Source organism: Vipera ursinii (genome assembly GCF_947247035.1).
Source record: "Vipera ursinii genome assembly, chromosome: Z".
Taxonomy (NCBI): Eukaryota; Metazoa; Chordata; class Lepidosauria; order Squamata; family Viperidae; genus Vipera; species Vipera ursinii.
In genome coordinates, this window is record NC_139517.1 from 15,121,437 (window position 1) to 15,134,777 (window position 13,341).

General features: G+C 44.7%; 2 protein-coding genes across 2 annotated transcripts in view; one reads left to right on the top strand and one right to left on the bottom strand.

Annotated features, from left to right (window-relative positions):
* RASIP1 (Ras interacting protein 1) overlaps positions 1 to 9,324 on the bottom strand; it is a 28,979-nt gene extending 19,655 nt beyond the window's left edge. The window contains exons 1-3 of the mRNA XM_083379159.1: positions 9,247 to 9,324; positions 5,958 to 6,112; positions 474 to 1,051 (exon numbers count right to left, since the gene is read on the bottom strand). Coding sequence (XP_083235285.1) covers positions 474 to 1,051; positions 5,958 to 6,091 — 712 coding nt within the window. The 5' untranslated portion in view covers positions 6,092 to 6,112; positions 9,247 to 9,324. The remainder of the gene's footprint in view (positions 1 to 473; positions 1,052 to 5,957; positions 6,113 to 9,246) is intronic.
* Positions 1 to 13,341, top strand: part of RPL28 (ribosomal protein L28) — a 532,136-nt gene that overhangs the window by 286,771 nt on the left and 232,024 nt on the right. The gene's annotated exons all lie outside the window — the stretch shown is intronic.

Here is a 13,341-nt window from a genome sequence, read left to right on the forward strand (position 1 = left end):
ATCTGGGACTTTGAAATACACTAATTGAAGTTTTGCTTTCAGCATTCTTGGCTAATTAATGGCTGTTAAGAGGCGTGGATGTCCAACCGAGTACCAAATCTTTTGTGAAAACCTTCTCAACTCAAGCCAGTCCCGCTAACATCCCATGCTCACGAATTCCACAAATTAATCATGCAGCTGGGCAGAGAAAGGCTTTCTCTTTAATTAGCCGTAAAAACAGTAGGGTTAATTTTAATTTATGGCTCTAGCTTTATATATTCTGTTTCGGTTTTAAATTTTGGTTGCTGGGGGTGAAGGGGGGTGAGGGGTGGAAAGTGGGATATAAATCAAGCATATAAATAAACTGCGCCTAAGGCCCAGAAGTGTGAATTCCTTCGAAAAACAAAAAGCAAAGGTCTGAAAAATTTGTACAGCTCATGAATCTGTGGAGTAGAAAAAAAAGAAGCTGACCAGTGTGGAAGAAGAGCACTCACCGTTTCCATCTTCATCCTCCCCCTCCACCATCCTTTCCACGTCACATCGGCGGCGGATCTCAAAGCGACGAGTGCAACCGGTTTTGGGCTTCCACACGTCTTGCAGCACCAGAGGCCGTTCAGCATCACCAACTGCCCGGAGATATTGGGCCTGCCAGGAGCTATCCATGCCGTGAACGCTACCCACAACATCACACAACACGTAGGCGTCTTCAGCATTGGGTTGTGTCACCCCGTAGCGCTCCAGGGCCTCCCGCACCAGCTGGCGGGCAGTGGAGCGTGCGGTTGCCAGCACGCTCTTGTAGTTGGCGCCCATGGAGATGTCTCCTCCATAGATTTTCAGGACTCCTGGCACTTCTCCCTGAGATGGGGGCTTGACTCGTTCTTCGGGCAGAGGGTCAATGAGATCGGCTAGTTTCTTCTCACTGGCCCAGCGGCCTCCTCCCCCACCAGTGGGCCCTCCCACCCCACCTCGCTGGAAGAGCGTTGAAAGCCTCTTGTGTCGTGCAGCCTTGTTCTTGGCTGGGCGCATCTCCACAGGTTCACTGCCACGACTGGCAGTGTCCGAGGACGTAGACCTGGGGGGAGAACAGACAGGATTGGAAGGGGGTAGATCCCAACCAATTCAGCTGGATTGAGAGTCAAAGGAGAAAGATTGGATTGATAAATTCTGAAGTTATTGGGGGCCTTGGGAAAATTGACATCTTTGGAATGGAATGGAACGCAATGGAATGGAACAGAACAACAGAGTTGGAAGGGATCTTGTCTTCTAGTCCAGGGGTCTCCAACTCCTGGTCCATGGACCTGTACCAGATCGTGGCATGCCGGCAACTGGTCTGCACAAACAAGCAAAGCCCCATCTGTGGGATGCAGGCAGCACACAAAACCATGCACTTTCCGGTCCGTGGAAAAACCTCTCTCCACGGAACCGGTTCATGGTGCCCAAAAGGTTGGAGACCTCTGTTCTAGTCCAACCCTCTGCTCAGACAGGAAACCTTATACCATTTCAGACAAATGGCTGTCCAATCTCTTCTTAAAAACTCCCAGGTTTGCAGCATTCACAGCTTCTGGTGGCAGGTTGTTCCACTGGTTAATTGTTCTCACTGTTAGGAAATTTCTCTTTAGTTCTAGGTTGCTTTTCTCCTTGATTAGTTTCCATCCATGGCTTCTTGCCCTGTTTTACAACTGCCTAATGTGCAATTAGCCCAGGTTTGAATTTCAGAAGGGTGTGGCTGACTGATGAGAACAAATAAGTTTGAAATAGCTATATCAGTCTCCCTTTAATTCTTTGTTAGCAATCCAAAAAATTTACACAAATAATGATTGTCGCAGTTGCGACCGCCGTCTGTGGATGGCCCGAGTTTGGGCTGATACAGGCAAAAAGATTTAGCCCGTATTTGGGCTGACAAGGTGTTCAAAATACTCAAGATATATCTCCCCTGTCTCTTCCTTCCCCGATGCAGCTGACGAAGTGAGAAAGAGCCTGTGGCCTAGAGGTTAAAACAACTGCCTAATGTGCAGGTTTGAATCTCAGAAGGGTGTGGCTGACTGATGAGAACAAATAAGTTTGAAATAGCTGTATCAGTCTCTTTAATTCTTTGTTAGACAATATATATTGCCTCTTGTCCAAATAGGCTGATACAGAGTACCGAGCCAAAACATGCCTCTCACTTGAGATAGTCATCTCAACATGTAGTTTTCACCAGGTGCCACATTTTTAAACTTTTAGGATTCCAGGATCATGACAGAAAGTGCTGTTTTTGTACCAATTATTTCAGGTTGCTGTCATTTTAGAGCAGCATTTCTCAACCTCTGGCATCTGTGAAGATGTGCAAACTTCAACTCCCAGAATGAGAAACATTGATCTGTAGGAAATTTCTCCATTAAGCCAAATCTGTGGGATGGCAGTTCCAGGGACTGACAAGCAGGAAAAAGATGGCATCAACCAACAGCTGGAACAGCCCTATTGGTATAGCTGATTACCAATAATTTGGTTAAACTATTTCCCCCATTTAAGAAAAATTGTGAGGAAATTGGGTTCAGTTCTAACTACAAGCAAGATGCCCCAAACAGGCAAGCCTGGACAGGGGTAAGGGTGGGATATAACTGAAAGGAGATGTGGAGATGAGAAGTTACCTTGCAATAATACGTTTTTTATTTGCCTTGTATTACTTTGCCAAATCACGGGGAAATATAATTTCTACCCATCTGTTCAGCTGTCATCCTAGATCCCTGAATAAGGGGCTCGCTTTGATCCTTGGGATTTGCTTTGTCTGTTCAATGTTGCATGTCTTCCTGGATAAATTAACTCTTTTGAACATGCATTTAATTTAATTTAATTTAATTTAATTTATTGAGATTTATATACCGCCCTTCTCCCAAAGGGACTCAGGGCGGTTTACAGGGCATAAATATAAATAACAATATAAACATTACAAACATTAAAAAACAATTAAATCAGTGCCCAAGTTAAAACAAGAATAAAACAAGCCAATAAAAACCCATGTACGCCCATCAGGCTAGACCCGCTAGTTCAAATAAATGGGTCTTCAACCCGCGACGGAAGGATCGGAGGTCTGATGTCGTCCGGAGCTCCACCGGCAGTTGGTTCCACAAAGCCGGGGCACCCACAGAGAAGGCCCTCCCCCTGGGGGCCACCAGTCGACACTCCCTGACAGGAGGCACCCTGAGGAGGCCCTCTCTGTGGGCGCGCACAGGGCGGAGGGGAGTCGACGCCGGCAGCAGGTGGTCCTCGAGGTATCGCGGACCCATGCCATGTAGGGACTTAAAGATCATAACCAAAACCTTGAACCTTACCCGGAAGACAACCGGTAACCAATGTAGCTCACGGAGCAAAGGTGTAACATGGGAGTACCGGGAAACTCCCAAGACAACTCTCGCGGCCGCATTCTGTACCAGTTGGAGCCTCCGAGTAGTCTTCAAGGGAAGTCCCATGTAGAGAGCATTACAGTAGTCTAGGCGAGAGGTCACGAGCGCATGAGTAACCGTACATAAGGCCTCCCGGTCCAGATAGGGCCGCAACTGGCGCACCAGGCGAACCTGGGCAAAAGCCCCCCTAGTCACGGCCACTATGTGATCCTCCAAAGTGAGTCGTGAATCTAGGAGGACTCCCAAGTTGCGAGCCCTATCCACAGGGGGTAAAAGCTCACCCCCCATAGAAAGAGATGGAACATCCCAAGTGTCCCGGGGAGACGGAATGCACAGCCACTCAGTCTTGTCAGGGTTGAGTTGAAGTCTGTTCCTCCCCATCCAGACCCGAACCGCCTCCAGGCAACGGGACATCACAGCGAGGGCATCACTGGGGTGGTTTGGGGTCGAAATAAAAATTTATTCTAGTACTTGATGATTCTGTTTCAAATCAGTGGCTCAATGTCCATAATGGTTCCCCAATTCTTCTGGACTGAACGGAAGAGGAAATGCAGATGAGGGTGAGGTGAAGATCAATAAGATATAGTATATTATTCGACATACTGATAGCATGGAATGCACAGTAATCATTGCCAGTTGATGCTGGGGAACATAATTATGCAAAGATGTGATAAAATGTATGCAATTATGCAAAAATGTGATAAAAAACATAATTATGCAAAGAGATGTGATAAAATGGGTTTACTGTGATGTATACCCATATACATATACAAGTTATTGGCCAAAGGTTTTTTTTCCCTTGTTCTAAAAGTTCCAAGAATTGGTTTCTTGGAACTAATCTTGGGCTGTAATAGATGGACTCCTCAATTTATAACCATTTGTTTAGTGACCACTCAAAATTATGACACTAAAAAAAGGGACTTATGATTGTTGTAGCGTCCCTGTGATCACGTGATCAAACTTAGGTGCTTGGCAACTGGCATGTATTTATGACAATATCAGCATGATTTTCACCATTTGCGACCTTCCCAGCTGGCTTCACAAGCGAAGCCAACGTAGAAAGCCAAATTCATTTTAGTGACTGTGTGATTTGCCTAATGACAGCCGCAAAAAAAGGTCGTAAAACCAGGCAGGACTCACTTAATGACCACTCACTTAGCAATGGAAGTTCTGGTTCCAATTGTGGTGAGTGGTTGAGGACGACCTGTACAGTTTTTGACTGAGCTGATGCAATGTCTTAAAGAAGACAAGCACTGAAACTCCGATGCACTGCTGTGAATCGGAGGTCAGTTCAGATGACCTGACAGGATCCCTTCTAGGGTAGTAATTCTCGAATTTGACTGCAGCTCTTTTTACAGTCACAGTTGGAGCCAGTCTTACTTCTGGCAATAAAATCTTTTGCCAGCATAATGGTGTATTGCACTGGCTCCTAGCACTATCCCACATATTTGGCATCGGATGAGTTAGGGTTAGGGTTAGGGATACTTCGAGGTGCTGACGGGCTGATGAACAATCAATAGCACTTCTATCCCATCCTCCTTCTAAGAAACAACCCACTCCCAGGTTTCAGTGTTAATCGGGTTTAATCATAATCATCATAGTAGTAAAGTTGGAAGGGACCTTGGAGATCATCTAGTCCAACCCCCTACTCATGCAGGAAACCCTATACCATTTCAGACAAATGGCTGTCCAGTCTCTTCTTAAAAACTTCCAGTGTTGGAGCATTCACCACCTCTGGAGGCAGGCTGTTCCACTGGTTAATTGTTCTAACTGTCAGGAAGTTTCTCCTTAGTTCTAGGTTGCTTCTCTCCTTGGTTAGTTTCCATCCGTTGCTTCTTGTCCTGCCCGCGGGTGCTTTGGAGAATAGCTTGACTGCCTCTTCTTTGTGGCAGCCCCTGAGATATTGGAACACTATCATGTCACCCCTAGTCCTTCTTTTCATTAAAATAGACATACCCAATTCCAGCAACTGTTCCTTATATGTTTTAGCCTCCAGCCCTCTAATCATTTTTGTTGCTCTTCTCTGCACTCTTTCTGGAGTCTCAACATCTTTTTTACATCGTGGTGACCAAAACTGGATGCAGTATTCCAAGTGTGGCCTTACCAAGGTGTTATAAAGTGGTATTAACACTTCATGTGATTTTGATTGTACCTCTCTTGCTAATGCAGCCTACAACTATGTTGACTTTTTTGGCACTTGCAGTCCACTTCTGGCTCATATTTGTGACCTTTCCAGAGAGCTTCCAACAAACTCAATATTGCTTAAAAACCACAGTGATTCACTTAACGACCGTCCATTGTTTCTTGTCCTGCCTTCAGGTGCTTTGGAGACTAGGTTGACCCCCTCTTCTTTGTGGCAGCCCCTGAGATATTGGAACACCGCTATCATGTCACCCCTAAGTCCTTCTCTTCATTAAACTAGACATACCCAATTCCAGCAACCGTTCCTTATATGTTTTAGCCTCCAGACCTCTCTAATCAACCTGGTATTGTCCTATGAACACATCTGTCCAGAGGAGAGGGCATTGCTATGAATTGTAGATATCAAGACAGCTTAAGGGGGAAGCTCGGCAATAGTTCTCTTTGAATACCTACTTGACGGACCCCACGCTTGGCCACCTACGTCCCAACTTTGCAAAATGCTTCTTTGGCGAGTTGATCCACAGCCCAACAGGAAAGTGAAGTTTCCCAAAGCGGGGGCTCCCGTCTTTTCGCTCATCTGAGAACATGATCACAAGGACTTGGAACTACTGAAAGACACAAGGAGGGGAAGAGGAAGGGGGGGAGGAGAAACAGAGACAGAGAAATGCAATCTGTAAGACCAGTTCTTGGTGTCTGTGGCTGGTTGATGTCCTTCGACCTAAACGGAGCAGCTTCTGTAACATTTGGACACAGCTTCCCCAGCTATCCTCACCCCTTGCATTTATAGTTTCTTATTTTTTTTATATTTACATCTTGGCGTCCTGAATGCGACTTGATACAAAGCAGAGCTGTTGGATATTTAAGAGCATTGGTCATATATAGCACAATATTAAGTGTTTTAATTTCTCTCTTAAAATAGTATGGTGAGATTTTTGTGTGTGTGTGTGTGTGCTTTAATATAGAAAGGCCACGAACAAGGGAAGATTCGTGGTAGGGTAGATGTGTGGATATTATCTGTGTACCACAGTGACTAAAAAAAAGGGGAAGAGATACTATTATGGCATAGCCAGCCAGACATAAAATCTTGAATTTCACAGAGTTAAAGCTGATCTGGCTACGCGACAAGTCCCAACTTCTCAGCTGGATTCCAATTGGAGTAGCAAGGTTGGTGAGTTGGTAATCTCTCTATTAGGGTAGTTGATCTGGGCTGCAAAACTCCAGGTAATCACTATTTGACAGCAAAGAGTGACAAACACTCTTGACTTTTTGCTGCCACCTAATGATTGCCCATGGGGATGCGGTAGCTCAGTGGGTTAGGATGCTGAGCTTGTTGATCAAATGGTCGGCAGTTTGGCGGGTCGAATCCCGAGTGCCGCGTAACAGAGTGAGCGCCTAGCAGTTCGAAAGCACGTAAAAAATGCAAGTAGAAAAATAGGGACCACTACGGTGGGAAGGTAACAGCGTACCGTGCGCCTTTGGCGTCTAGTCATGCCGGCCACAGAGACGTCCTTGGACTAGTGCTGGCTCTTCGGCTTTGAAACAAAGATGAGCAGCGGCCCCTAGAGTCGGAAACGACTAGCACGCATGTGCGGGGGAACCTTTACCTTTACCTAATGATTGCCCACATTTCTGCAGCAAGTTCTGGTAGCCCTATAGATACAAGTCTCTCTGCTTCTGTTCCTCTCTTACTTTGCCACCTCCAGCCTTGCTTGACTGGCTCCTGAGAGAATAGCCCTATCTCTTACTCTCCGAAGAGCACTCCTTTAAGAGCCTGTCGGAGGCCATTTTTGTATTTTAATCTAATTCTAGGTCTGTTTTAGATAAAGAAGCAAAAGAAGAGAGCGAGGCTGCGAACAGAGGTGTGTTAGCATCGCTCACCAATACTTAGCACCTGGAAAGCATTGGTCCCCAACATCGGACATATGAGCAAACTGGCTGTACACTTTTGCTAACCTATATCTTTGAAACTTTGAACTACATGACCTGGCCTATTTGAATGATTTTAAACGTTTGATTTAGAAAAGCAGGATGCAGATACAGTGACTTGTATGTTTACATGTACCTATTTGCACAAAATTCGCACGGCCCTGAAATGGAGCTGGAAAGATTTTGCTCTCCATTCCTTGTTTCAATTTGGTTTGTCCTTATGCACTAGCTTGCCATTCTGCAGCTTGGGGCATTTCAGTTATGTTGGATGTGTGTGTATATATATATATATATATATATATATATATATATATATGTGTGTGTGTGTGTGTGTGTGTGTGTGTGTGTGTGTGTGTATAGCCGGTGCTCATCTCCGTTTCAAAGCCGAAGAGCCAGCGCTTGTCCGAGGACGTCTCCGTGGTCATGTGGCCGGCATGACTAGACGCCAAAGGCGCACGGAACGCTGTTACCTTCCCACCGTAGTGGTCCCTATTTTTCTACTTGCATTTTTACGTGCTTTCGAACTTCTAGGTTGGCAGAAGCTGGGACGAGTAACAGGCGCTCACTCTGTTACGCGGTACTCGGGATTCGACCCGCCAAACTGCCAACCTTCTGATCGACAAGCTCAGCATCCTAACCCACTGAGTGTGTGTGTGTGTGTGTGTGTGTGTGTGTGTGTGTGTGTATACACACACACACACACACACACATACAATGCCCTGGGCATCGTAATCCAATAAATCTTGTCAAGTAGCTTTTCAACATCTGCTCTAGATCTTCTCCTTGCCTAAAGCTTCCAGTTTCCAATGAGCTAATGTTTCATGAGCTGCAAAAGTCAGATCTAGACCAAAGAGGCAGTGAGAACAAATCCAGAACTTCCATGGTGGCTGAGTCACAGGCCTTGAATCAAAATGGTTACGTCAACAGGAAAAGATGAGATAACCAGCTCTGGGGTCAGAGCAGCTGGGCCTCACCTCACACGAGCTGCTTAGTTCTTTGGAGATTGGAAACGATGGGGAGACCCCTATGAGATGAAGCCATCCGGGCCCCGCCCTATACAATGCTTCAGTCGGACTCTAAAATGAAACTCTAAAACACCATTCTTCCTAATTCAATCAACCGGCGCTTGGTGCTTTTTCCTTTTCTTCATAAAACTCTACCACTTAAGCACAGAACCCAGACGTTTTGCTCTGCGCTCACCAAAGTTTCGCAAAGTCCAAGACCAAAAATCAAGAGATATCCCAATCATGCATTTCTTCCCATTTCCCCACCCTCTGGATAAAAAAAAGAAAAGAAATAATGCAGGGTGCAGTATATTAACTGATGATCAGGATAACACAGTTGGAAGTGACCTTGGAGGTCTTCTAGTCCAATTTGCCACTCGGAGTTTGCTGTCCACAATCAACTTTTTTTTTCTCCTCCCAATCAACTTCTTCTACTTTATCAACTTTCCCCAAATAGTGACTCGATGGAGAACATATTTTTGAGAGAAAGTAAAGAATTATGCAGAGAGACTGGATTATTTTTTAATTGTTCATTGCAGGGGGGAAAGCTAATCTCCCAACTTCTGGGTTTGGTGAGAAAGCAGTAGTGGAAAGAGACAGAACCAGAGGAGAAGAAATATCAGTGCCAGAGCTTATTATGTTCCCTTTGAGATGTGGTGGGATAAATCAGGATTCATCCTCATCCACACCAGTCTCCCTCTTTTTCCCACCTGTTTACTGTCCAAACCTGGTTTTGAAACTACAGTATAATCTACGAAATTTTGCAACCAAACACCCAGTTTGCACACCCAGTCAAAGACGAATGTGATTACCGGCCACACAGGATGTCCCAGATGCTGTGTCCTCTGCACATCACTCACTTTCAGGCATTCCATGGGCCAAGCTCCATCTTCTCTTCCCTTCGATCTCTGCTATGGTGTTCCTGTATATGCTGTGACTTAAATCCAGAATGACTGCATCACGGATTTCCCGTGCCTCCGGTCATTCACACACAGGAGGTGGGGCAGGAAAAGGAGATGGGGGTGGGTGGGCAGGAAACTGGCTTGGAGCAAGGCCTCTCCCAAGAACTGGGGCGGGCAAGAGAGCAGGGAAGGGGACAGACGGACCAAGACTTGAACTAGCAGGGGTTGGGTCAGGAAACCCCCTTGCAATACAACCCAGGTGGGGAGGAGATAAATCCTGACAATTAGAATAGGGATGAGTCGATGCGTTCTGTTGCAGTCATCAAAATAGGGAGGCCTATTGATTTGATAATTTGGACAGAAGGGAGCTGTGAGAAAAAAAAATTGCCTGGATTGTTTTCCTAAAACCGTTTTGTTTCCAGATGTAAGTTTCAGGGTTTGGGCGTCTCATTATTACTTATACCAATGTTTGTTTATTTTTTTGCTGGCTATTCTAACTACAATGAGTTAGAGCAGGTGATCATTCCTAATCACCACATTGTGAGAAGCTTATATGTCAACCTGCTGAAGCAAGTTAAACTAGCATTTCCTTTGGGGCTAAGCAGTCTAATACCTACAGGAGCAATAGCCAATGTAATTCCCACAGCTGGCATCTGCAGGGCCTCAAGATTCAATAAAAAATAAATTGAAATGTTGGAAATCATGCCATGTTGTCAAATCCCACAAGATATTGGATGAGAAAGTCGAAATCATGTCAGAGTTTGCAACCTCCCAAGAGTGTGTGGACTCGTTTGGCCACTCTCACAAGGCCCCAGCTGCAGGATCATTGTGGATCACAGGCTGGGAACCATTGGTCTATGTATGTCTCTTTGCCTACTCAGTTGATGTTTCCACTTGTTTTAAAAAGGATGCTGGAAATGACACGTCTAAAGTGAGAGCAGAGTCACAACTGGCTTCCTGGTCCTGGTGTTATAGATGCAGATATTTTCCTGAGGCCTCTGCACATCAGATAATTTAACTAGTAGCCCAAGAGTTTGGTAACACAAGCACTCTATTACCAGCAAGTATGACACTGGCTACATTACATCATGCACATACATACTGTACGTATCTAAAACATGGAAGAAGAGGTCTATGAGATGGTTCTTTAAATAGTTGATATAAATCCTACAAACTGATTCCTAACTTTATTTAGATGTTTAGGATGCAGATCTTTCATATATTATTTTATATAAGCTCTGTTTAAAAAACTGGGTTTCTTAGGAAGACTCGTATGATAACTTATACCCCAAATGAACTGTTTTCTCATAGACTCAGAAACATGGAAAAAGTCCTAGTTAGGCCATGTAAATAAATGAGATTTCCTGACAAAAATCCAGTTTAGAGCCTCAGTCTCCCTTAAACTATAGATCTCCCACTTAAGCATTTAGTAGGATAACTGGCTAAAGCTTGCAGTCTTCCCGTTCGTATTTACTTTATGCAAATGTATTTCATTGTAATTGGTCATAATAGCATACATTTTGGTTGGTTGAGCCCAAATCTTTAAAAAATAATATATTTGAGATGTAATGTATTTAAAATGTAATAAATCTGAGTTATGTATTAAAGGCAACATATAAATACAGCATTAGTGCTGCTATTATTGGTAGCCAAAGAGTTTATAGGTGAAGGAGCCCGCTGTGGATTTCTGTGCCTGCGGATATTTTTCTGTGTCAGTCACAAAAACTTTGAACATTGGTTTGATGGCCATCTTGGAAAGGCATGGTCACAAACTAAAAATGAACGCAAGTTAGATAAAAAAGCAGAATAGGATCCTACTAAATTCAGGCAAAAGCCCATCTAAATTATGTGCACTGCATCCCCTAGAAGCCAGCTGGATATTCTGCAAGTCCCATCAGAGTAGAAGACAAAAAAATTGTGTAGTATACATTCCACCCCCTCAAGAAAGGAAACAAAAGTTTAGCAGAGGGGTAGAAAGACAGAGGAAGTAATTAGGTACACGACTGGTGATTTTAAAAAGCTGAAGTGCAATTGAGATTGAGGCAGTGTTGAATCCCTTAAGAGCAGGGGTCTTCAAACTTGGCCCTTTTATGACATGTGGACTTCAACTCCCAGAATTCCTCAGCCAGGCATGCTGGCTGAGGAATTCTGGGAGTTGAAGTCCACATGTCATAAAAGGGCCAAGTTTGAAGACCCCTGCTTAAGAGCATCATAGAATATGGAGGAAAAGCTGATTCTTGTTCTGCTGTAGGGTATAAACAATTACTGGGGGATATGTTTTCATCAGTACCACAGCATGCTGAGAAAAGGGAACCACATTCTTCTCCTACCTAATCTCTATTCCAATTACCTTAATGCAGGGCTTTTTTTGTCATAGAACGCTCAGAACGGAGTTCCAGCACCTTTTTTGGATGGAACCTTGTAGGGTAGGCAAGAAGGGTTGTATGACATGTGTGAGTTCCGGCACCTTTTTCTTTTACAAAAAAAACACTGCCTTAATGGAAGTAATGGAAGTAACTAACCTTGAAAACAAGTACAGAAGAACAGGATATCTGCTAGCCCAGGGGTGGGGGCCACTGTGCTAGCCTGTTTTAAAACAATCATATTATCCAATACAGGTTGTCCTCAACTTACAACACAATAGAGCCTAACATTTCTGTTGCTAAAGGAAACATTTGTTAAAGTGAATTTTGCCCCATTTTACCACCTTTCTTGCCACAGTTGTTCAGGGAATCACTGCAGTTATTAAGTTAGTAACACTGTTGTTAAGCGAATCTGGCTTCCCCATCGACTTTACTTGTAAGAGCGTTACAAAAGGGGATCACGTGATCCTGGGATGCTGCAACCGGCTGCAGTAAATATGAATCAATTGCCAGGCATCCAAATTTTGATCCCATGACTATGGGGATGCTGCAATGGACGTAAGTGGGAGGACCAGTCATAAGTCACTTTTTTTTAGCGCCGTTGTAACTTTGAACAGTCACTAAATGAAGTGTTGCGAGTCAAAAGCTACCAGTAACTCTTACAGGAAGCACACAGAAAGGCTAGACCAGGGGTAGGCAACCTTGGCTCTTTTATGACTCGTGGACTTCAACTCCCAGAATTCCAGAACCAGCATGGCTCAGCTTGGAAACCTCTCCCTTTCCCCTCAGCATGGCTGGCTCAGGAATTCTGGGAGTTGAAGTCCACGAGTCATAAAAGAGCCAAGGTTGCCTACCCTTGGGCTATATTGTTGTTGTTTCAATGTTGCACACAGAGGGGATGGCAAGGCTGAGGCGGAAAGAAGCCAGCTAGCTTCTTAGGCTACCTTGGGGGCTTCAGCCGCGATTCATAATGAAGACTTCCCTGGTCAACTCAATGTTTTAATGTATCATTCAGCCCATCGTTCCTCTTCTCAAAGTGTGGAGCGCCAGGGCCAGGAGTCCATTAGATTGCCCCCACTCAGCAAAAGTAATCACAAGGTAAGGAAAAGCAACAGGCATAGCCAGTGCTTCGGTAACCCAAAACAGAAAGTGTATGGCTATTGGAGATTCTTGGCACAGAAATGACAGAGGGTGGGTGAGCATGTCTGTTTGGGGCCATGGAATAGCAGCCTCAGCAATGCTGCCCATCCATCCAATCCTGCATTTGTATCAAGAGATTTCCCGCACCTGTTTCCTGAGCTATTATTCCAGAGGAGAGTTGTTTTCCCTTTGCCACACTCCGCTTCATAGGCAGAGAGGATGGGGTTGTCCTGGCAGGGCGTGTCAACCCTTTCTCAACCCCAATTTCGATCTTGGGTGTGTGCTTGCTCAGTACGTGAGCGTGCATTTCCCTTCCAACTATTTTCCTTAGCCAGTATGCCTGGGTGTGGGGAAAGGAGTGGTGTTTTATGTCCTGGCTTCACACCTTTCCCGTTCGTTATCTCTCGTATATTTTGAGGTGTGGATCCAATATCTGCATACAAAAATCTTGTTTTGGAAGGAAAAAAGCATGGCCAAGCAATCTTGGGTTTACATCTGAAGC